Source organism: Salarias fasciatus, chromosome 23 (genome assembly GCF_902148845.1).
Source record: "Salarias fasciatus chromosome 23, fSalaFa1.1, whole genome shotgun sequence".
NCBI lineage: Eukaryota > Metazoa > Chordata > Actinopteri > Blenniiformes > Blenniidae > Salarias > Salarias fasciatus.
This window is the reverse complement of record NC_043766.1, coordinates 18562747-18589577: the sequence shown is the minus strand read 5'-3', so window position 1 is coordinate 18589577 and position 26831 is coordinate 18562747. Positions and strand designations below refer to the sequence as shown.

General features: G+C 40.9%; 1 protein-coding gene across 1 annotated transcript in view; it reads right to left on the bottom strand.

Annotated features, from left to right (window-relative positions):
- agbl4 (AGBL carboxypeptidase 4) overlaps positions 1-26831 on the bottom strand; it is a 189090-nt gene that overhangs the window by 26132 nt on the left and 136127 nt on the right. Inside the window, exon 4 of the mRNA XM_030083694.1 lies at positions 18715-18809. Within this exon, the coding sequence (XP_029939554.1) occupies positions 18715-18809 (95 nt within the window). The remainder of the gene's footprint in view (positions 1-18714; positions 18810-26831) is intronic.

Here is a 26831-nt window from a genome sequence, read left to right as displayed (position 1 = left end):
TAACTGTGCCACAGTAAGGAATGCACCTGATTAGTTAGCTGTTAACTGTTCAGCCTTTGCTAGCTGGTATCAGGTATATTATGTAGTTGATCACAGACTGTTAACGTATTCCGTACAAGTCGTCATTTAACTGTCGAGCAGTAAGGGCTCCAAAGCTGTCAGGCAGCAGCCCCCCGTTGCAGCAGCAACCTCCTTGGTTGTAGGACGTTAGAACCAAGGACTCAGTACTTCTCTTGCAGGTCTGGCTGTACTTTATCTACCAAATAAAAACAAATTAGGATATAGACTGTCTAACTGATACAATGGCTTGCAAAAGTATTCATACCCCTAGACATTTTCTCACATCCACACATGTAAATGTTTTTCATTAGTGTTTTATATATGATAGACCAACAGAATATCAACAAATTTGTAAATTGCAAGGAAAGTGATACATGGTTTGTAATTATTAAAAAAAAAAAAAAAAAAAAAAAAAACTCAAATGTGTTGTGTGCAACAGTATTCAGCCCCTTTACTAAGGGTCTTCAGAAGTCATCTAATTAGTAAATACAGTGGTCCTTTGTGCAATATAATGTCATTATAAATACAGCTGTTGTATGAAGGCCTCAGACATTTTTTTATAGAACATTTGTGAACAAATACAGTGTTTCCCCTAAGTTGAGAATTTACTTGTGGTGGTGAGCCGGGCGGTGTAGGAGGACGTTGCGGTCTTTGATAAGTGCATTCACAATAACCTAGTCAAACTGGTTTATGAACCATGTATTATTTATTCTAGATACATCTTAAGCCTGCTTTAACATAAACAGAACCAAAAAGAAAAGCAAAATAAAAAAAATGAAGGAAAAATAGCCATTTAAAGCCACTTGCAAAGCTAGTTGCAAAGCTGACAGTTTGTGTCAGAGCAGTGTATTTTTCTTGGTTTAGTAAAAAAGATCTCCAATGCCTTTCGGTACGGAAAGGATCGGGGGTCAGGTCCATTCATGCTGATGCGCATGCATGCAGCAAGATGCTCCCCTTGCAGCCTGTTCCTCAGTTCAGTTTTGATCTAAAAGAGAAAAAAAACTTGCATAACCATAATGCAAAAGAGCACAAGAAAATTAACTGAAATTATTCACATTGTGCTCTTATGCATTATGGTTTAAATCACTTACTAGAGCTGGGCGATATGGCCTCAAATCAATATCACGATAATATTAAGCAGTTCACCTCGATAACGATAAATGGACGATAATTATCTACTTGGGGGGGCATTTAATCACAGCTTTTTATTGTACTGGATTAAATTTATGACAGTTTACTGTGGGCTCAGGTGGTGCAAACATTATTATTATTTTATTTCTCATTAAATGGGGTCAATTTTCTTGAAATGCTATTACATTTATCAAGATTAGGATACAAAACATATCTATGTATCCTAACTTTCACAGCAACAGACGTCCAAATCCGACAGAACTCTGCTGGTAATGTAAATGTCTTCTCTGTGGGCTTTAGGGAAAATCCGATGACTGGAAGACTATAGAAAATTATTAATGTTCCGTGGTTCCAGATGTTTCCAGTGTGATGTGGTGTTTTGAGCAGCTGAGAATGGAACACAACTGGACGTCTACCTGTCCCTGAATTACAAATGAGCCCAACTTATTTGTTTACAATCTCCTTCTCAGTTTCCTGTCCATACAGCATCGCTTCAGGAAATATCTACATCCACGCAACATAACAAGGACTCAAAACGATGTAGTTCACCCGCCAGGCCTTCAGATGGCGCTGTTACTCTGACACAGCAACTCCAAAATAGAGAAGAAGACACGGAGCAGGACTCGGAGCTGCACATGCAGCGTGATATAAACAAACAACACCAGAACATACAGCCTGCTCAATAAAACAGCATGAGGAGCTTCTGCAGGAAAAATCAGCCAATCGAGCTGATTATAAGTTTTACTGTCCGGGACGGTCGACCAGCATTAATCTGCAGCCTGCAGGCTGTTAGCCTGTAGCCGGTAGCAGCTAAACTAGCATGCTTCCATGCTATGTGTCCAGAGATCAGAGTACACGGGGGTGCGCGTGCCTGACACCCAGTGTGAGAGACAGACCGCGCGTTTTTTTTTTTTTTTTTTTTTTCATTCATCTTCTTGGGCGGGTGTCAATCTACTTGGGCGGCCCGCCCAAGTAAAGTGTATGTAGGGGAAACTCTGAAATAGCATCATGAAGGTCAAGGAACAGACCAGGGATAAAGGTGTGGAGAGGTTTAAAACAGGGATAAGCTATGAAAACATATTATAAGCTTTGAACATATCTTAGAGCATCATGGGATCATTTAAAAATGATTGAATCATTAGGCATAGTTTCAATGAATCACTGAAACTATGACATAATCTACCAAGACATGAAGACATGGTTAGTGTAGCTATAAGAAAACAATTGTTGAATCAAAGCCAGAGGATGTTACTTTTCAGTTTTTAAGTTCTGCTTAAAATTAAAACTAAAAATAAAAACCATATATCATTTTCCTTTCACTTCACTATTATGCAGCGCATTGTGTTGGTCTGTCACAAAAAATTCTAATGAAATATTTTGACATTTGTATTTGCAATGTGACAAAATGTGAAAAAAAAATGTTTTGCAAGCCACTCTATTGTGATCTTTTGTTGGAGAGGTTGCAGTGATGTGGCTCTAGTAAGGGTCGACTCAGAGAGGAGCTGCAGGACAATCAGAAAAATCTATTATATGAATTAACAGAGGGTCAGGCTTTTGTGTGTTCAAACATGGCAGGTTTGGTTCAATCTGAACAGACAGCCATATGAACTGAGGCCCAGTTAAAGAACGGCGACCAAAACCATTTTTGAAAAGCGAATCTACTTTCAAACAACTCCTGGTGAAGTCTTATCGAAGTGTGAATGCGTCGCAGACCCAAAATATTAAAGTAAAACCGATGGAAGGATGTGACAGGTTTCAGAATTGCCTCTTTCTTGCAGATCATTGCTGGTGTGTGAAATAGAGAATCTCCTGCTACTGCACTGTGTGTTTTACATCAGTTAGTTTGCAGCTGGTATAAATACTACCAAAATAATGTCAGGCAGTGAATTTAGCCAAGTAGAGATGATCATTGTAAAACTGATGAAAGCCATTTAATCTTACTGTTGTTATTGCTTTTATAATTTTAATGTGGTGACCATGATAATAGCAATCCATCAGATTTTGTGAAACATTCTGAAAGTTGGAGACACTTTGCTTTGATCTCCATCACTTAAAGTTAAGGTCATTTTAAAAAGGCTCGATATTTTTCAGTTTTATGCACTTGTATAAAAGAGACTGACCTTCTCTCTTTTACTGTTCTTCCTTAGCCCCTTCAGCCCTATCCATTCATGAAATCTGAAAGCTGAATGGACACTGGGAGACTTATATTAAATAAAGCTCAGAGTGTCCTTTAGAGTTAATGACAGTTCATGATAGCGCTTTCAGAGAGAAACAAACAAGATTCACCCAGAGACACCTGTAGTTAATCTGCCAAGCATGTCTTTGGACTATGTGTAGATGCCAGAGTAATAGAATACATTGCACAGGCACAGGGAACACCTACAAACAAACCTCAAACCAAAAAGCCCGAGCCCATAATTAAAAAGACATTTTTCTTGTTTTCATAATATATTAAAAAAAGGCAATAAAACAACACAACTTTCTTATTTGCCCTTCTTTCGTTTTGACCGTTGCCCAGTGAGACTTAACATTTTGCCATTTCCATTCTGCTGTAATGACAATGAGTTTAAAACTAACTGACAAATTGTGGGACAACAAGCCTGAACTGAGTCATTACCATGATAAGCATTTCAGCATTTAGCATGACACTGCTATATAGCCAGTGTAGCAAAATAATAAATTTAATAATCTGAGCAATTCCAACAGGGTCCGCCGTACTCTCGGTGTCTGGCCTCAGGCTCAGACCCTAATAAAATAACACCAACAAAACAGATATTCACAATGTGATATTTTGGAGTCAAACCAAAACCAACATGAATCTCAGGTTTTTCTTAATATGCTGGGTTTTCATTAACCTGTTGCTAAAAAAAAAAAAAACAACAAAAAAAAACAACAAATTTGAAGTTGATCTGTTGACATTCACATCATTTAAATGCTAAAATGTAACTTTCTGACTGATTGCAAAAAAAAAAAAAAATCGGCTGAAAATTCAGGTAGTAGAATACATGTGAGCAGATTTTAGAGCATTGTTCATTCAATGACAAGATCTGTCTTCTTCTCTGCCTCCTTAATTATCTCCCTCAATTATAATTACACGTGTGAAGGTCTAGAGGACAGTCACTCTTTTGTTGTACCATCTGCATGTGGAGTGAGACGGAGTTAAATAAGCAGGAGACGCTGTGGAGACACCGGCTGTTATTGAGGGGTGCTGTCCGTTGTATCTAAATCATGGACATTTGTTTTTAGAGAACTAATTTTCATGAATCATCCTGTCTTTCCATTTGATTATTTGATTAACAGCACTATTGTTGAAAGTACTGATTTAGACATTAAAAATAAGAAATGCTGAAGATGAACACTAATTACCCTAATTGTTCCTTAAAAAAAGTTTTACCTCTTTACCTTAATAGCTGACAGACATGACACTTGGGAGGGTTTCATGAGGAATAGTGATGACGGGGAACAGTGAGTGACCTGAGGGTTCTTAAGCAGCCTTGTAATTCTCTTTTAATGAATCCAATGAATAAATGATTTAAGGCACTTTGTATGAGAGGTCTGATCCCCCGTCAGCATGTCTCCATGAGGCTGGTACGAACCTTAGGAGAGTCATCCTCCTCCCTCCTCCTCTATCTTTTCACCACTTTCTTCCTTGCAGATATTCCCCCTCCTCTTTTGTTCTTTCTCCCGCCACCTAATCCATCTCTATCCGACTCTCTCCATGTGCTTTTTTTGCCCACTGTTTGCGATCCTAATCTTGTCTGAAACATCTTTCCCTGTACTGTGGTAGCTGGCAGATAGCGAAGGCCACCGGCAGACTCTAACTGACTCATCCCGTCATAAACAACTGGTGGGTGTCGGCATGCTGGCGGCCCTCCAGTTTCAGACACGCTCATTTTGACAGGTCATTTTTTTCATGATGCTGATTGCTATTTTCCCTGTTATTGTTTTCTTCCCTGTGACTTCAGATGGGGGGTAAAAGTGCAACTCTCTGAGATCAGGCAATTTTACTCTCTGGGCCAGAAAACAAAGATGACAGTAATAAAAAGGAGAACCAATTGCTTTTTCATTTCATTTCCACTGGGAAATCAGCCTGACAGAGGAATAAAAGGGCTATAATAATAAAGTTTAAGAAAAAGGGCCTATGGCTTTCCATTCTCTAAGCAAACCTGGAGCACTGGCCACTGTGGACAGTACAGTTGCTCAGGGTCATCTACATTATTGGAAGAAAGAGCAGTGCAAAAAAAAAAAAAAAACCCTCAGTTACAGCTACACAGGAATACAGACTGCCAAAAATCATCTATGGTAAAATCTGCTTTGACAATATGAAATATTTTCTTTCATTCATATTTAGAAAAAAATAAATGGATAAAAAAAAAAAAAAAAAAAATTCCATTACGGTTTCCTCAGTTTTATGAAAGGGACAAGATGAGAAACAGTTTCTAAAAAAAGACAAAGACAGACAAGGTAAGTGTAGATCCCACTCGGATTGAGTTGTAGGTCATGCACAAAATTCCAGTAAAAATTCAGGTAAGCAATTAGGGTCTCTAAAAGCAACCGTTAGTGGTTAACATAATTCTACTTAACCAGAATGTTTTTCTTTTCTTTTTTTTTTTTCTTTTTTTTTTTTTTTCAACAGTGCATCATTCTATGCTGGGGCATCGTTATATTGCTCATTACAGTGGCACACAGTGCAGCTATCGCCACATGAACATCTGAGTTAATGGGCCACAATAAAGACACCACTGTCTTCATTTTATGGCTCAGTTTTCTAATGGCCTACTTGGCTTTCTTGCCTGTTGTCTCAAAGGAGTCATCTAGGTCTCTTTAAGACCTCCAATATTCTCAGCACAATCTTTCCTCCTGGCTCATGTCTCCCTTCATCCATTCTGCCACTCGTCCTTGTTCCTATCTCCCCCGCCCTCCATTCCTGACAGCTAGAGGCAGCTTGCAGTGGCCAAGGGCCTTTTCCTGTGCCTTTACTTTCATTAGCAGGCCCCAGATGCTGAGCTGCTTACAAAATTATGAAGGGCCAAAACCAACCGCCTCCAGATGGGACCCATCTATATTCAGATGAGCTGTTTCCCCACATTCGGCGCAAGCCCATCCTGATGTCCTACAGTGTTGTCAACAAACTTGCTGACAAACACAAACACAAGCAAGTACAAACAGATGCATATATTCACAGAGGAGGCCATGTGCGCATGTTGTGTGTACTCCCATTGCCAGAGAGGCAAAGGCACACACATACACACTTGCGCATTTGTGACACATTACATTAGCCGCTTAGACTAACCACAAGCAGATGTTGACGTTCGACCTAAAACCACATCTTGACCCCCTTAAATAATTGGTCAATATTGTGGGGGATCCAATTATTGTCAAGTGCTGTCTGGGTTTGGTTTCCACAAAGACAAAGCATTACTTGTGAGGTCTATTTATCAATTAAATGTATTCCCTATAACCATACACATGCACTCACACATGCACATCAAATCCAAATCTTAGTTTTATTTATTTACTTTTGTGTTGTTTTAGGTCCCTTGATTTTTGTGGAAGCTCTGGTGAGATGTGTGTCTGTGTGTGTAAAGAAGTTCAAGTTCCTAAACAAGTAATAGCTAGACACAAAGACACATGCCCTGAGACAGCACTTGGCAGGGTGGCACTGCTCTTTCTATAGGAAAACAATAGATTTGCTGGTGAACTGGAGCCTGCGCTGTCAACTGAAGCTTTTATCCCACTTTGTGAAGTGGACAGCACTGCAGAGGGAGTTTCTTTAATGGCCATATTACAAATGGATAGAAAGGGGAAAGAAAAAAAAAACAACCAACAACTCTGACAAGACATAGACTACAGCTAATATAATGCAGAAATAAGGAACACATGATGAGGTGTCCACGGATAGCTGCTTTTCTATATTTTCAGCCTCTATGAGGGCTGGTAAATGCTAAATGTGTGTGTGTGTGTGTGTATGTGTGTGTGTGTGTGTGTGTGTGTGTGTGTGTGTGTGTGTGTGTGTGTGAGAGAGAGAGAGAGAGAGAGAGAGAGAGAGAGAGAGAGAGAGAGAGAGAGAGAGAGAGAGTTTTCATTGAAATTATACATAGAAAACCAACTCAGAAATTTAATAAGAGTGACAGTATGTCTTAAAAAAAGCCATTTGTTACCCTGCTGATTGATACAAAACAATTTCTATAATCAGCAATCTAACTCTATAGAGGGGCTCTTTTATCATAAATGAAAGTCAAACATTTCAACTTTGGCTATATAAAGATATTGTTTAAGTAATAATCAGGAAATACCGTACAAGCCATTATAGTACAAGCATAAGCGGTGTCAATGCATAACCGCTGGTCCCTGGTGTTCTATAGGGTATTACATGGACAATTGAGTAGGCTCACGTGTTAGGAGAGGCAGGGTAAATAAATCATTATTCTATCAACGTGTCATCTTTATACCTTTCTTTCTTCTTTCCATATATGCTTTCCTCTTGTAACTTTACCTCTGCTGCGGTAATTAAATCACAGCCAGGCGCGCTGAGACAGTCCAATACCCTGAACTTCACACTCCATTTCACTGCTCACTCCTTTGCCACTCTGACATGTTGGAGCAGCGCGGAGAGGAGACCCATTTCAATAAAATCATACGAGCAGCACATCACTGAAAGTGTCTAAAACACTCACAAGACACAGATTTAAATATGCAGGAAAAGTAATGGAGGAAGATGTTGAGATGACAGTGAGCAAAGACAAAGTAACTGGCTGAGAAGTAATGGAGGATATGCGTGTATGTTTCTTCTGGTACTGACGTGTCTTTACTCCAGGGCTTCTGAGCAATTGAAGGCAAAAGTGGTGTATTTAAATTGCATGCCTTTCAAAAAACTGGTCTAGTGTTTGTCTGACGTGCAAAGTGGTTGGTAGCAGATCCCTCCTTCTCAAACACATATCACAACAGAGACTCAGTCAACATCATTAAAGACGTTGGTGACGAACTTACTAATCAATTTGCTGTGTCTCGCGATTAGTTGTGGAACTAGCTGTGGCGTCACATGTAAACATCTGCGATCATGGCAGATATAAGGTGTGGCTGGTGTTGTCAGGCTGCTTCTTTCTATGGTAAGTGTTGATAAATGGGCCGGTGGAGTGGAAGGATTTGAGCATATAGTGATGGATGACTGGGTTAGAGCTTCTTCTAAACTGCCATCCTTTTGGGGTGCGCAGTCAGCAGTGGTCAATCAAAAGTGGTCCCACAAAGAAAACGTAGTGAACCGGTGCGGGTCATGGTTGGTCAAAGTTCAATGATGCACATGGTCCCATAGAGACCTCACCAAAAAAATCCCGGGGCTTAAAGAATCTGCTGTTCACATCTTGGCGCCAGGTGCCACGCCACACCTTCAGAGGGCAAACGGCGTTAATGCCTATAGATGCATCAGGGCTAGTCCATCATTAACTGTAGAACCTACACCACGCTATGCCAGATTTTTTTCTTTCATTGCAAAATAAAGTTATGAGTTCAGTTACATGACTCATTGCTTGCTTGCTGGCATCAATTTAACATGAACTACAGCATTTCAGACTCTCCACCCATTTGTATTAAGACTTTCCAGTCTAAGCACTGAAAACAGGAACAAGGCTATGGGTGAAATTCACAAATGTGTCTTGGTGTAAATTCATAAATATAATTCAACATAATCTGATTTTAAGCTCCTTTCTCTAAAAAAAATATTGACTTTCTGAAAAAAGCAATAGTATCTGTAAAACCAGCATCAGTTTACTTAGGACAGAATATAATCAACAAATTCTAATCTGAGGAAAGTATACATCAGCTGTATCAAAAAGTGCAAAACGACTACACCTTTGAGAAGAGGAAAACACAATTATGGGATCGGGGAAAAAATGATGTGTTCAGCAATCTAAACTAAACTAAAAGTAGCCTGCTACACATGAATGTTGACTTTGCTGAGCCATTGCAAGCCAGCCTCCACACACACACACACACACACACACACACACACACACACACACACACACACACACACACACACACACACACACACACACACACTTCGACAGCGAGTCCTATCCCAGGCAGGGTGTAGATACCAACCAGTCCCACAGAGTGTCCTAATATGTCCCGTAAACACCTGACAACATGGCTTTGTGGAATTGCTGAGATACCTATAATACTTTAGTTGGAGTCAGGGGGGTCAATGCTCCATCGTGCTGAGCACACTCAATAAGCTTCAAACGGCCTATAGCCAAGCATCAACATCCAAAACATCTCAACTGTATTCTGCACAGCATGCAGACTTGGCTGCTATGTATGCAATGTAAATCCAGCTCGGATCTAAGAAGCCTCCTGCATGTGTATAAAATTACTCTGGGACAAGCTGTCACAGAATTTGTCTTGTGTCACAGCGGGCTTACTACAACAAAACATTTTGCAGCGTTTACCAGATCAGGCTTCCTGAACAAAGGGAGGTGAAGGTGAGGTCTTGTGACTCCAATACTAAAAGCAGCAGTGACTTACAGTACAGTAATCAGGGGACTGTTGGCTGCAGAAAAACTGCAACGCCTCACCTTGTTCATTATAAGATGACACAACCAATTTGTACCTCTGCCTACTGCAATCTACCAAATCTCCCCTGACAAAAGCATTTAGATTAGAGCGCTTTCAGGGAGGGCTGCGCTGACATGCGTACCCAGCCTGTAAAAGGAGAAATGAAGTGGCTTTTTAATTCTCCTCCAGGCAAACATAAAACTGTCCAGGTAAGTCATTTTGTGGGTTGAATAGAGTCAGAAGCAAGTTGCCTCTCCAGCCTAAAATCCTTACACTGTTCCCTGAAATTGTACATATGTGGACTCCCACAGAAACACAAACTGTCACACACGTCCTTATCCTCATCCAAAAGATTATTAATCTATTTGCTACATTTTGTCCCATTATTTCTCCCACATAATCCTCTTTCACTACCTCTGGCAGCATACTAATGAGTTTCTGTGAACAAGGAAGCTGCACATGCTGTTGATTGTTCAGATTGGGGTTTCAGCTGCTCTCATTCTCCCTCTCTGTTTCCTGGTTTGTCCACCCTGGAAGAATAAAGACTCCTGAGTGGCAGAGAAAAGTGGAAATTGAGCTCAGTGTTTTCATCAAATAAAACAGGGCTGTGTGATCACTGTCCTTCATCAACTATTTGAAAATTAAATAGAGGTGGAAAGGGTGGTAATTGTAGCAACTTTTGCTCTTTTTTTTCATACCACAGATTCTCGTCTTCTTAGTATGTGGATCAGTCCATTTCCTCGTAGATGAGAATGTGACAAAATTGGAGTGGTGTGTGTGTGTGTGTGTGTGTGTGTGTGTGTGTGTGTGTGTGTGTGTGTGTGTGTGTGTGTGTGTGTGTGTGTGTGTGTGTGTGTGTGTGTGTGTGTGTGTGTGTGTGTGTGTGTGCGCGCGCGCGCACGCATGTGTCCTCTGAGTTTGGTTTTTATTAAAAGACCTTGTCCATCTCCCTCATCATGGGTACTGTTGACAGAGAAAGAGAGAATGGTATATATGAACACAATCTTATATGAAAACCCATGCTCTGCCAAATGATTGCTACAGTTCTCAACCCAAAACGTGACAGAGATGAAACAGTAGTTTCTGTTTTAAGCTTGCGGTCAGCACTGCTGAGCCAGAGGCCACAGGCACACTATAGATGTAATGAAAATTATGTTTCAGTAGAGAACACTATATGGAAGTTTCATGATTAAAAAAAAAAAAAAGAACCGTGAACGTGAAAAGACAGTAAAGCCCCTCTGCTATCCCGAGAAAGACAGTAGACGTGTAGAGCTGTGTCTCTTCTCTAAGTATGACCACGGGGAGATGAACCATAAGGAAAATAGGTGAAGCAGAACAATCATGCTAAAAATCAACATGCATCAGGCTGTACAAGTTATCAGCTAGATAGGGAATTTATTCACTTAAAAACACAGTTTTTAGGGAGCAAATCAGCCACTGTATCACACCGCTGAGACCCTGGCTGTGGCTTATAGCCTTTGCTATTACATCCTGAAGACACTATATAGTTGGAATTTGTCCTGCCACAGCGTCTACAGGGAGCCAGGCCACTCCTGTTGATACAACCTCTGCGCAGGCTTGCTTACTATATGCATGTGTGCAACAGTCACTCTGTTCAGGCGATGTGCTAGCAAAGGTCAGGATGGGGCCACGATTGTTTTCAAAGAGTAAACTGGGGTCACTTGATGTTTTTATGAATCAAAACTGTTTGGAAATCAATCCTAACTCTCAGTTTCATTGCTCAAATTACCAGAGCCGGTCCTTGTCCTGTTTGCCCTTAATTAACAAGTGTTCAATTCCCCTATTAATTAGCACAAGCTAATAGCTATTTTACATCACTCTTCATTTGTCGACAATTAAAAGGTCTATTATTAAAAGGCATGCCACACGGTTAATTGTGCTAGTGGCTCAGCAGTAGGGAAGGAGGGGAAGGAGGAGAGCGTGGACTCGCCGGGCGTGAGGGGGAGTCCGCACGGTCTGCTGTAGTTGTGACACAACCTTTACAGTCTGTCTGTCTTCAGTTCGCTGCCTGACATTCTGTCCTCCAGAGATGGGCCATCTCCCACATGCTACTGCACAGCCCCTGTGTTTAGACCCAAATGGTCCAGCTCAGCACTGCGGCAGTTTAGAGGATGGGAGGTGTGTGTAGCACAGAATGTTTTTTTTTTATGGGGCTGGCAAGTGCAATTTCCTTCGCACTGCATCCTCTATGACAGCACACACACAGGTCTGGCAGATCCTATGCTACGACGTGTCTTTCTATTAAATCATTCCTGTCTTTTCAACACATTCAATCAGAATAATAATCACAAAACAACACAGTAAATACACAAAGGTGCAACATGAGCCTATTATTCCACAGTGTCTTCATAGAAGAACTCAACAAAATTGAAATTTCGGAGTCGCTTTTTGCTGTAGTGATTATCAGCTTTTAGATATTAAGAATGACTGTTCATCACTCTGCAGTATTCCAAAACTCCAGTTTTTAATAGTGTTTTTCAACTCACTTCCACTGTACCAAATTATAATTTTGTCTACTTAAACGTCATCATTTTAAAGTTGCAGTACACTCAAAACGTTACCGACTTACTGGTGCGGAGCTTAAAGCAGAATTAGCAAAGGGCACAAACCAGACTGAAAAAGGACTTTTTTTTTCTAAGCCAGAGACAAAAAAGTCGGTGAATGATACAGTATACAGCCCACATGATTAGGATAAATACAGCAGATTAAAGTGGCACGAGAAGCATGAGATGAAATGTAAACTGTTTTGCATATGAACAAGTGTCGGAAAAGTCACTTTTTAACTATGTTTCACTGTGTTAGAGATGTGAAATAAACTGTTGCAATTGCAACACTGACAGCAGCAGTAAGGTGAACAATGTTTTATAGCTTAAATGTGAAGGGAATTCAGCTCACCGTGGTTTGAAGTATTACTTACATTTAGGATAACGCTCATATGATATATTATTACTGGCCAGAAAGGCTGTTTTTGAAGTTGTTTCTTTTTTTTTTTTTTTTTTTTTTCCCTTTTTAAACAAAGAAAAAAAACCTTAAGGTTTTCTGAGGAACATTCAGAAGAAAGTGTACACAAAAGTATAAAATATCAGCACAAAAAGGAAAAAAAAATCATATAAGGAAAGACACTGTCAGTAAAGACAGCAGAACTAAAATACTGCCATTTCAAAAAATGTAGAAATAAGTTAAAATATCGAGAAGGAAACACAAGAGAACCAACAGGCAGGATGTCGGAATTCTGAGAATGACATGGTAAAGGCAGCCAACAGGGACACACAGAGAGGTGAAGGTATCTTTTTCCGTCTCCTCACCCTGCCTCACCCGTCCTCACCCCTCGCCCTTTGCCAGGACTTAACAGGTGGCAAGGGAAGCGAACAGGATTGAACATTGTTGATTGACAGAACAATTACAGCTAACATGCATCCCGATGGAGAAGCAGACACCTCCAAATAGAATTTAACTTTGCTGTAGCGTCACACACTTAGAGGATTTTGGTAGGAAAACAAAATTGCAGTGGCTGTGTGTGCATGTGTGTGCACCTAACAGTGGGTCTCAGAGACTTTGTGACTTTCTTTCTTTCTGACTGACTGTCTGTCTTTATTCGAGACTTGTCTTTTGTTTGACTGACTGGATGACTGACTGTGTGTTTCACTGTCTTAGAGACTGATTGTGTGTCTTTCTTTCTGACTGTGCATTTCACTGTGTCTTAGAGACTGACTGCATCTTTATTACTAACTGCATGCCTTTCTTTGTGACAGACTGAATGACTGTGGCTTACTGTATGTCTGTCTCGTAGAACGGCATGAACGGGGCTCCTCTGTGCTATTTGTTGTCATAAAAGCAGTGGAAAAGCATTTACCCTTGATCAAGGTTGGCTGGTTCTAACTTTAGAAGCAATGTTTGGCAACCCATTTCCTCCAACTCTGACTGTTCATCTGTTAGCTCAGTTGGAGGTGCCGCTATTTTTACCCACACACCTACCGACTAAAGTAGAAGTGGAAAGTTAATTAAAAGAGGCAAAACACATCATAACATTTTCAGTATACTACACATCAGAGATCTGATGAAATTTAACTTCTGTGAGGGCATGGCACATACTTCAAATTAGAAATAACATCTAAAATATTTGTGAATTTATTTCTTCTTCTTTTGTTGTAGCTGAAGCTTTAAAAAAAAAATACGAAAAACACAAAATTTAGTGACATGTTGGTTAAATTTAAGTTCAACTAACTTATTTTAGATATTTCTTTTGAATATGGAACACTGACACATTACAAATGTCACAAATCATTACATGAAGTGAAAAAAATCTTGTTATCAACATAGTCCAAAAACCAGCATCTCTGATAGTGTGGATTTCCAGCTCACACTGAACATTTTGGAGTATATAGAGGTTTGAGGAAATCTGGCCCTATGCAGTGAGTGTCTCTTTTGAGGAGGGCCTTGCCAAATTAACCAAGACAATAGTGATTCCAATGTGGCAGCTAGTAAAACAGCACATGGCTTCATAACAGCAGAGTTCAGGGGTAGAAGTGGCCTGCCTGGAGTCCAGAACTTTCACAAATACAACATACTGGTAGCATCTTAAAATATTTTCAGGAAAGATAGCATAGGACATATAATCCATCTCAAACAAGAATAGGTATTTTTCAGAGCTTCAGCCATTGGCAATCTCACTTTCAAAATGTGATATATAGTGTAGCCAAGATGAAATTAATGTTACAGGCAGAAGAATGTGACTCTGAATGTGATTTCCATGACACCAAAAAACACGTCAGAAAGTGAGAAAACATGAAAACAGACTAGATTCACAAAACAAACATCACTGGCTCATTCAAGAGAAATCTTTGGAGTTTTCAAATTTAAGGGCAGAAATAGCTCATAGTTTGTCATCCTTTCTTCAAATCAGTGTGTCACTTCAATTTATTTGCTGTAAGCAAATTGCTGCTTAAGTAAAAGTCCAAACCTTCTCTACTTTTGTACACTTTCATTACAAACTGGCTCCTGCAGGCTCCACTGTTGTTTGGACAAACTGCATTAGTACACTGAGTGGCTTTCACAGTGACTTAGACCTGAATGTTATTACCTCTGCCAGGAGGTTATGGAATCACGTTGGTTTGTTGGTTTGTTTGTTAGCAACATTATGGAAAAAGTTATGGACGGATTGCAATGAAATTTTGTGGAAAGGTGGGTCTTGGGCTAACTTACAATTCATAAAATTTTGGTGATGATCCGGATCACTGTCTGGATCCAGGAATTTTTTAAAGGATTCTTTATAACTGAGAGATAGGGCAGTCTTTCACATAGTTGGGCCCGCTGACAGGGGGCCTATGCGGCATGCGCGCGCCGCACCACTCCACGCGCCGCACGCTGCAGCGCTCCGCTCCGATCACACCCCCAATCACAATGTTGTTTTATTAAATATGGTGTTCTTATTGTTGTTGGTGACTGATTTGAGCTGTGGCAGAGGTCTGCGCTCTCTGAGTGCCAAATTCTAGTTGTTTTTAATATATATAAACTTCAAATAGGCTAAAAATGAGACATGCATGCAATTAATGACCAGAAAATAATCTAATAATTGAAAACTAAATTTGCAGTGCTGAAAAGCTCGTCCTCTGTTTCACTGTGTTTTCTCTTCTTATTTGACTCCACCAGGGATTCTACATGAGGCATCTGTTGGTTGAAGCAGTCAATCTCATGCAACCTTCCTGGCTATTACCTCACCCCACGGCATTCAGGCCTCCAACAGCTGCATTACACCACGCTCTCTGACTTTCTAATTAGCTTATCTTAGAAAATAAGGATGCTGAGCAATTCTTTGCTCTAGCAGTCTAACAACTAGCCGACCGCAGGGAATGTTGTTGGCACCAAGTGTCACCGAGGGGGCTGTTGTGTTCGACAGACTAGCACAAGCATATATGGTTTCTGACTAATAAACGCTCACACGTTCTTTCTTTCTTTTTTTTCCCCCCCATTTGTTTATTTATTTATTTATTTTTTTTAACTTTAAAACAAGTCACAGTTTCAGGAGCCTATTTATATTTTTGGGAAGTGGCAATGAGTCATGAAAATGATACAAATGGTTGCACTGAAAAGCAATTTGCTCTCAATCCAGCATTCATTCTATGACACCGATTTAGTCACTTCAAAGTGTTAATTAGCTATTCAACATCATTAAAAAATAATAATTGTATGTTCCGCAATGCAATCAGCAGTCAAATTGTGCTATCTAAACTGCTGTTACCCTAATATATAGACAGTTAATTTTTAGCGACGGACATTTTTGGTTTGTAATCCTCCGATTGCCATTCCTCAACATGCAACTTGTAGTTGTGTTTAAATGTAATATATTACAGTATGTCCAGGCCTCTGTTTGCTCTCATGTCTCTTGGCTGGAGGAGTCATGGAATGAGGGATAAAAAGGAAAAGGGGATCGAGAATAGATCCTTCCACCTGTGGCAGGAAGCGTCCTGCTGGACTGTAATCTGCCAGTTGTCTCTCTCTGAGACAAGCAGCTTAGCCAGGGCCAGTGGAGCCCCGCAGCCTGCAGCACCAAGCGATGCTGGGGCCCCAGGACATAAGGCACCTGCACAGGAAGATAAAGGCTTCAGCTACTGAGCTAATACTGACGATTCTTTTGATAAATACAGACATGGGGTGGAGGGCGGTGGGGAGTTGGGGAGCAATCTTCTCTTGCTCACTCTTCTTCATTTTCTCCTCCCTGTCTGCCTGTCTCAGTAATCTCTTTCTTGTACTTTGTGTTTTTCTTCCTCCACACACTCTGTCTTTTTCTGCATCTTTCTCACTCCCCCTCTCTCTTTTTCTATCTGTTCCTTTCTCTCTTCCTACCTTCTTCATCCTGTCCTGTGTGAGTTTGGATCAGACAGGCGAAGCTCTCCACGCTCTGATTTTTTATTTATTCCATATCTGTAACTGTCAAAAAGAAGATTGCTACTTTAGGAGCTGTCTGTGCTTTGTTGTGCTCATGGAAAGTCAAATAGAGGAGGCTGTGTTAAAGAAGCATCTTGACCACTTTGTGGGGACACGGACAGTGTCAGCTACAGCCTTGGAAGCTCGAGACAGTTGAAAATGGCTTTACAAGTGCATGAGGCACGATGTCGCTTAGATGGCACAGTGCTGAGAGGAGCGCTTAAAACAGTATTAGCCTGAGGAGGTAAATGGTGTCAGGCCTCAGCAACATTACCCCCTGCTGTTTCTGTCACTTAAATACCTAGTTATGAGAGCTCTGTGAAACATAAACATGGCCAGGGTCGGATGATTAGTGTATTCAGAAAAGCTTTGGGAACTCAGTGACCCTGTAAAGATTAACACCTGTGAAGTTTCAAGCTTTTGTCAAAAAAGATTTCAATAACATTCCTTTTTTTTTTCTACTTAAAACATTTATTAACTTTTGCAAATGACTCTTTGTCCACCAGAAGTCTTAAAAAAAAAAAATATATATATATATATATATATATATATATATATATATATATATATATATATATATATATATATATATTCTATATTCTGTTGCACTGTCTGACACTAACTTATCTGACAGTATAACTACACTGAACAGAAAAATAACACCAATTTCAGAACAAACACTGGCTCGGCTATCAATAAATGGTTGGCAGCCCAAGAGAACAGCAGAGGCTGTGGCTCTATGAGCAAGAAGCTCAGCAGAGGAAGCTTAAACTGAATCACATGGAATCAAAAGAGATAGCAAGGAGGCCGCATCATGTTGCAGTCCGCTGTATCGTAGACAGCAGTTCATCTTGCCTGTCTACGGTGTCGTGCCCATTGTCTCTTCCCATTAGCCTGCGACCAGCATGTGACGGTATGGACGGTGCAGGTGTTAGGCTAGCAGACGCACACAGCTCAGGGTGGCAGATGCCTGGCGTTTCTACGGATGCCCTCCATCAACTGATGACAGATGTCAGGGCTCCTCTTGGATGGCAACACTTCATCACACTTCTCTGTTCTTCGCCCCACTGGATACACCAGCCTGCTTGGCAGACGTCATGCCCAACCCCATTGCACCATCCCCATTTCATCCTGCTACACCTATTTATTCACACACACACACACACGCACACGCACACACGCACGCACACACACACACACACACACACACACACACACACACACACACACACACACACACACACACACACACACACACACACACACACACACACACACACAAACACCATCCATCAGTCAAGAGTTATTACATCACCCATCAAAATGGCAACCAATGGATCACATGCTAATGCAACCAAATGTATCCAGTCTGAAAATCTAAAGTGACAGTGTTGCGTGTGTGTGTGTGTGTGTGTGTGTGTGTGTGTGTGTGTGTGTGTATGCGCATTTATTTTGGAGCATTTTTGTGTCAACTGCTGGGCAGTGGAGTAAAAGTTTCAGACAGCATTTAAGAGTTAGTGGCAACAATGTGGATAGATGGGAAAAGAATAAAGGCAGTTTTACACCGGTGCAACAGATATGGAACAGATGTGCAGCGGAACATAACGTCACAAAGCAGTAACTACAAACATAGATGTACGGCGACTAAAATTAGCCCCCATCGTAATTAACGGCCGTATTTCCACTGGATCAGAGAGGATATGGCGCTCTGCAGCAGCGGTTTGCCATCCGCACCAGGTGCATATGCGTTGTGGAGTACAAGGGAATCTTTAATTTTGGAGGAAATGCAAAGAAAATTGACCTGCCGTCAGATCACTTGCGATTCTGTTGTAGCTGCAGGGTGCGTCAAGCTACAAGTAAGACACTTATTTCAATGGGGGCTGATGCTTGTTGCCGCGTTCATATGTATGGTCATATATCTTTTCTTGGAGTTACTGCTGCGTGACGTAATTTTTGCGGTGCAGATCCGCTCCAGATCGGTTCTCAGCCGGTTTAAAATGGCCTTAAGAAGTGAGTCATACTTACCATTTTGGCCTGCTGGTAGACTTGACCACTGGTGACATGCCATCTCTGTACAGACTCTTCGTCTTGGAAAAGTTGACAATGTTGAAAATGACTCTCTGAAAAACAACAAATAATGCCATTAAATAAGCAATTGTGAACAATGATGACAGGCAACACAATGATGCACCACTTCTGTCGGTATACAAGCATTGAAGAAAGGCCCATATCACCAATGCTGTTTGATGCAGATGGCAGTGGATAAAAGTCTGACCTGCGGAAGCCTTTAGACCGTGCTGGTGTGACACTGTAACTGAACTATCCATTTTATTTTTTGTAAATCAATACTGCAGGATCCTACGTGCCTTATACTTGGTCTCACCAGTGTTCATATTATTAATTGCAAGTATAAAAGACTGTTGAAATTACTGACCTTTGCTGCAAAAAAAAAAAAAAAAAAAGGAAACTGCACTTTTGGAGCAAGGATGGCAACCTATCAAAGAAATTGTGTCACAATCTCATCATGTAATGTATCCCCAATTAATATATTGCATCTTTGCATCATTCAGCAATGGATATTTTTCACAAAGTCTTGGACTCAATCCTGAAATATACTGGACTGACAGTATCTTCTCCTATATTACCAGGAATTTCTCAGCTGGTCTGTATGTAGATTTTATTGTCTTGTCATACCTGGACTATTTTTTTGTTTGACTTTATAATATTTGTTATGTCTGTGTTATTTGTGTTCTTAAAATATGTTTAAAAAACATACATGAAAAAAATATATATTTTTTTTTATAATGAAACATTGCTGACACTGACGCAATGAACAATGCTCGGTCACTGAAGCGATTTACTTAAAAAAAAAAAAAAAAAAAAAACATTAAAACAACTCAAATGGATCCTAGTGGGCCTTTACATGCCTTTTCGTGCCTTTTTTAAAGTCTTGTATTGAAAAGACTTCCAGATTTATGAACCTATGTACATGAGCTCCAGTTTCAAAGTACAATCCTTTAACAAAAATGTTATAATTTATGCATTAAATTACCTTTGGATAGATAGTGATTAGAACTGAGTGTATAATAAAAGCTATTACTGATTGAAAAGTAAAAAAACAAAAACAAAAAACAAACTTGAAACAGGTTAGGGGACAAGAGGGGGATTGGCACACAATATTATGACGCATTAACATTGTAGAAGGTAAGGCAGCTTTATTGCCCCACACATGAGCTCATGTTGTGGTAACAGAGTTCCTGATAAAAAGCAGCAGCTCCCAGGAGTGCGAGCCTCTAATCTGGCAGGACATTATGGTTCCCCCCACAGGGATGCTGCTTGGCCCGAGACATTAAGCTTTGCCTGGAGTGCAGAGGACAGCCATGGAGTCTGGCTTTCCACCTCCTCTGGCAGGACTTTCTATAGCTAAAATATTATACAGCACAGAATAAAGAGTATTAGAACAGCTCTTCCTTCCTTCCTCCTACCACCAGTACGATTAGGATCAGGATGAGTGAGGAAAATGTGGGAAGGGAAATTATTTTTTTTTTCCTTAAGTCAAATGAATGGCATTGGTAATACTGCAACGAGGTAAATGAATCCCATTGATGGGGCATATCAAATTACCAACTAAGTCCAGGTGGTGGAAGTTAACTGGGTGCTGCTGAAATCCTATTACAGACTCCCCACCCTACTCTCCCGCCTTTTCTTTCTCCCCCTCCCTCTGTCCCTCTCAGTCGTTTCCCCTCTTTCTCCTGCCTAGCATCAGAGGAAAGGGGTTTGCGGATTGTGGCAGGCTGATTCAGACTTAGGTAAAATGACATCTAACTGATGTTGAGACTGGCAGCAGGCTCCTGTAGCAGGGAGATAAGACCATTGCTGCTGGCATTTCAATTACACTTTACTGCCCTGCACATCTGTTGCGAGAGCTACTTTTCAGCCTTTTCCCCTCAGGCAAATACAGCCTTACTCTGACTCCACTGGCTTTCTTTGACTGCACAGCCTCTTTCCTCATTCTTTATCCACAACAAATTCAGATTGTCTTCCTCCTTAGATTCACTCTACCCACTGTTTGTAATCTATTTGTTCGGCCTGTTTAACTCAGAGGGAGCTAAGACTGGACAGATGACAGAGACATGGGCACAAGGAAGAAATAGAAGACTGAATCACAGACACAGTGATACACAAAACAAAGGTTGGAGACAATCAAGCAGAGAAAAAGGCAACATAGCGAGACAGAGACACGGGAACACACAGAGGCAAAAAGACAGGAAGATAATTGCACAACAGAGACAGATGAAGGTGGGAGAAAGTTACTGTGGGTAGGAACAGAAACTCAACTGAGTTCCTCCGCTGTTGTTCGGACACATGTAGAGGACAAAAGCAGGTGGAATGGCGTGTAGGCAGAGAGGCGCTGGGCAAGCAGGGGTCTCATCTCCCCTGTGGTTCTCTGATGACACTGAAGTCTAATAGATTCATGTCAGGCGACCAACTAAATTACATCCGTACGATAAGCCCTAACAGCACTAGATGCAGTAGATGACTGACAAGTGAATAATTACTTTCAAGATAACAAAGTCACCTGTAGTGGTTAGCACTAAAACCAAGGAGGTCAGGGGTTTGAGTCCAAGCCAGACTGTTCCAGGAGGAGTTTTCCTGTTCTATAAATACAGTTGTAAATATTTTGGGAACTCCATTGTTCTTTCAGTTTACAAAACATTAATATAAAGGTGGTGTCTAATTCCTGTAAGCCAATATCAGAGATCCGTTGGGATCAAAATAAAAACTACGGCTTTCAACAGGTCAAACAATGTATTGCTTTCACTGTGTATAACACATAATCAAATTCACTTCACCATATAAGTGTAGGTAGTATGAGGTTTTCTTGGTCTTTCAGATTCTAACTATCAAGGTTGCAACAGTAGATCATATGATCCATTTGTTTGATGAGGAACAAGTTTTATGCTGGATCATCGCTTCACCATTAATCCAGGCTTGAGAACCAAAACCAGAAATAAACAGAAAGCACCGATTACACACTAACTAGTGGGATCCTGCAGTGCAGTGCCTGCAAAGCAGTAAGCTGTGAAGAGCCGAACTCTGTGAACTGTTGGACCAGCAATCTCATGATCACAAGCTCCTCCTCTCACCCCAAGATAGTACCGTAACAGCTGGAAAAAAATGTCAGAAACATGTTTTTCTTCATTGTGTACAACAGAAGGCACAAAACTAGCTGGACTCCATTGCGCTACTGGTAAACTTTTAATAGTATTGAAAAAAACAAGGGCAGTTTTGCTATTAGTTTTTGATTCTTTTGCAGATTTGATATACATGAGCATGTCTAAAACTGACAAAAACTCCTTCTCAACTGCTGATTCTCAAAGAATTAAAAAAAACAAAAAAAAAAACAATGCAGTGATTGATTCATTGATTCCCAAGTTTGGCCTGATTTGGAAATATTTATATACTTAAACTATATCACACTGTCACAGTTCCCTGTCTATCACTAAAACAACAGCTGATATATTCCCTATAGGTTTAAAATCCCACTTCAATCCTCTTTTGTAGCCATTTTAAAATGTTCTCAGTAGTGTTGAAATAGTGATTATGAAGTTTTTTAGCCAAAATTACTAAACCTGTGCCATTTTCCAGGACTCCATATTGACCGAGTTCCAGTAGCTCATTAGCAAGTCACCTCTGGGTTGTGGGAGGAGTCAGTGTTACTCTATGCCCTCCCCCATTTGCACTGGAGACCCCTCCCCCCCCCCTTGCTGAAAGCTAGCTCTTCCCACTAGCTTGTGACCACATCTCCCTTTTATACAGTCAATGGCTCTGCCGACCACCCTCAGCCTCTCTTTCCCCCCTCGGCTCGCCATAGCCTTGGGGAGTCCCGTTACTACCCGGTCACACGAGTTAAGCGCGACTGTCAGTGGACTGTCCCACAGTGTCAGGGCTGACGGTGATATGCATGCTTCTTCCCCGCTAACAGCAACCGGGGCATGGAGTCATGGCTTTGTTTTGAGATCCACAGGCTTGAGGGTGAGTGGAGAGAGGTCCCGGTGGGGGAGCAGCTCCGCGGCGGCCACTGGCCAGACAACAGACACTATGCGCTCGGCTGAATCAGCGGGCGAAGCCTCCAGACTGGGTAGGGTGGCCTGCCCAGTGAGTTTGTGACGTAGGGCTGGACAAAATTTCGATATCTATATATATTTATTCAATATAGTATATTTTTATTCAATAACGGTGATATGAGTTTTAAACAAATTTCGATAAAGTGCATTACAGTATGCGTTTCACAATCATTAACTGCTGTTCACGGCGACGCTGATTCAAGGCGAACAGAAAGTGCCACGAGAGAGTGATCACTACTCAGCACGCACACCACAGCTGGCTGTCCTCAGCTCATGCTACAAGCTAAGCTCCACCACAGTAAGTTTGAGCTCCAAAATGAGAACTCGTGATGTAAACGCGACTGAACAAGCTTCCACAAGCTAATTTGTGGCCACGAAATAATAAATCGTCCACACAAAATACTAATTCGTGGCTACGAATTAGGTATATCATTCACTGAACAGTCCAGTAAAGTTAGCAGCATACTGACAGATGCGGACTTTCGGTCTCAATAACTCTTTAACAAAACGTCAGTAACATACAAAGGGCGCCTCCATCCCATCGTTGTGAGGTGGACTATATGCTACAAGCTCATTTTTATTAAAAGTATCTGTCTATGAAGCATCAGAAACAATATTGATTTCTATGAGCAGCCGGTAGTGCTGCAGGGTTAAGGGACCGTCTACAATTTAGAAGACGCTGCAACAGTGAAGACAACTGCCACGAAAAAAACAAACAAAAAAAAAAAACAGTACAGGGATTCACTGCAGTGTCACCATGATCACTACAACCTGAAGTAATTCTGTACTTAACCTTAGTAATTCTGAGCACTTTTATTTTTCTTTCTGAGTGAAGCACCTTTGTGTCAATCTATAAGAATAACATAACTGTATTTAAAACTAGGGTTGGCGATCTTGGAAAACTAGCGTTAGCATGTAGCATCTCCCCAAGGCTCCGCCTAGCTAGCGCCGCCCAGCTCCCACCCCATTGGAGGAGCTCCCGTTGGTAGCGGAGACGCGGAGACGTTCGCGGCGCGTGCGATGTGCGTGGCACTTCCGCGTGCAGTGCGTTCCTGGTGTAACCTGTCCTCAGCGCTTTGTTTCTTTGTTTTTTTTTATTTGCACAACGCCAAGGTATGGCGCACTGAACGGTGAGTGAACCCCCAAACATTCGTTTCCGCCATTCTGCAACGACGCTCCGTCCTTCTACGTGCGCACTGAAGCAGGGTCAGTGCACGCGTACATGTACGCGCAGGGGGCAGGTCGAACGGCGAAGGGATTTGATTGGTTTAAAAAAAGGTGTCCCAGCAAGACTATTGGTTGCTGTTTGTCCCATTTTACTCCTGCTGTAGATAGCGGATATTTTCCGCTCTACTTTAAAAACACGCTATGAATTGCTTCCCATTGGGTCATAAAGATCATTTTAACCAGTATTTAAAAAAATGTATCTCATTCAAATCGCCAACCCGAGCTTTAAGTGTAAAGTTAAAGGTATTTATATTTAAAAAGGTGAAACTTGTGTTTATTTGACAGTTATTTCATATTTCTTAAATAAAAGGTAAACATTCAATTTATCTATTTATCATTTATTATTTATTTATTTTATTATTTATTTATTGTTATTTTTATTTCTAAAATTTTATACTGGAGGAGCTTCCTGGATAAATAATTTCTAGTTTTACAGGTAGTACATTATGTGCATGATTCTTAACAGTTTTTCTGAGGCTTTTGTATTATTTATATCGATATCGGAGTCATATCATATCGACCGAAATTATGACCTATAGCATCATAACATTTTTGGCCATATCGTCCAGCCCTATTGTGACGTATGAAATCCACTCTGCCTGATTCTGCATTTTCCAGTCGGTTTATTGTCCACAGCGATTTGAGTGCAGAAATACTCAGAAATGTACTTTTTTGCAAGAGATTTCCTCCATCATCAGAAAAGTGTCACATGAACATGTGAACAACATGAAGAACATGACTTTCATTGGAGTGGGCCTTTAAAGCCAGAAAGTCAGGTGAGTTGGTTGTCCAATCTAGGCCTGTTATGCCATGGTTTTACAAACCACCTATGAGGACTTTTGAACAGTGGGCTGAAAATAAGTCCTTCAGAAAATAGAAATCACCATCTCCATGTTGCATTATGAACATTTTCTCCAGGTAGCACTCATCCCTCTTGTTCATCCACTTATTTTAGCCACACCATGTCCTTTGAGTCAATGCCCCATGATCCAGCTTTGATCCACGAACAGTCCCTTACAACAATGCTCTTCTGTTTCTCATTCTCCTTTTAGAGGTTATCAATGAGCGCCTTTACAACTGTCGAGTCAGCAGTCTTCCCGGTGATTACAGCAGTGTGTACTGAACCTGGACCAGAGATTCATGGGATTTATACATCATAAAGCATGCCTGTGGTGGTATACATATATAGCAACAAGTTTTTGACTAGAAGGATGGAGTTCAAATCCACTTGCGCCCATATTCCACTGAGGTGTGTGTCTTGGACGGTCAATAATGTGAAATTTGTCAAATGAAGTCAAAGATACATGTGGGAACAGGTGAAATATGATGTAACATTTATTTACTGGCCACACTTTGGTAAAGTTGCTGCAAATATGGAAGTTTTCTGAAAATGAACATTTCCTACTATGCCCCTTGGATGTGGATTTATTATAATGACATGATTTACAGACTGAATGCAAATCGGCCATTTCAAACAAAGTAACACAACTGTTGTTGGAGGTATGGATGAAGCTGATGGGTGATTGTTATCAACCAAAAACAAAAACAAACACCTGCAGCTATGAACAATGTAATCCCCTTGATAACATTAAAAATCTGCCTCAGACTGGTGCACAGATATGCAGCATAAAGAGACTGGCGCCACACTGCCAACCCAGTGTTACTCCAAATTGTGTAACATTGTACCTACAATGGTCAACAGCATTTCACTAAAACGCCTCTGAAATAGCGATGTGGCTGTTTCTACTGCTTTGCATTTTCTATAGGCACAGTTTCAAGCCACATGACTGCCAACTTTCTGCCTGGTTCGAAAGAAAAACATGGTGCACATTCTTTTTGTTTCCTAGAAATTACTCTATTTTAGGATAGACTGTGACTTCAGCTTCATTTTGATAACTTTTCTAGCGAAAAATGTACACTTTACAGTATCCGTTCAATTTCTGTATGTGATCTGTAGTTTTTTTTGTTTCAACGAAGACTTGTTCAGCTTTCTCAACAAAGTGGAAATACAAGAGGAATGTCTGTGTATGTATGTGAACACACACACTTGCGCGCGCGCGCGCACACACACACACACACACACACACACACACACACACACACACACACACACACACACACACACACACACACACACACACACAAACTCACTTGAGAACTCAGTGTTAAAACTCCATCAAACTGCTTCAGCTCCAAATCTCCAGATCGTTAAAATTTACTACAACTAGGACCAATTTAGAAGCGACTGTGTGTGTGTGTGTGTGTGTGTGTGTGTGTGTGTGTGTGTGTGTGTGTGTGTGTGTGTGTGTGCGCAACCCTGGCAGATTTAATTAGGCTGGGAGCAGTTAGAAGAGATTAACATCCATGCTGTCTGAGCTGTCATGTCGACGGAGAGTGTCAAAACCCTGCATCGTCACCATCACTGATGAATGGCACATTGGAACAGGTGTCTGTGTGGTGCGCGCGCACACACACACACACACACACACACACACACACACACACACACACACACACACACACACACACACACACACACACACACACACACACACACAATAGTACAACTACGACTACTTGCCTGACCAATAATCCCCACAATGAGCAAAATTGGGAATTTCATATCAGAATGAAAGATACATTTCTGAAAATACTACATAGAAATATGTGATAATCAATTCTTTAGGAATTTGATGAATGAGAACAACATGTCTGTGTGACACCAGGCAAATCTCCTCTGGCTGACAGACTTCTACAACATGCAAAACTCAAATCAGTGTTAATGGT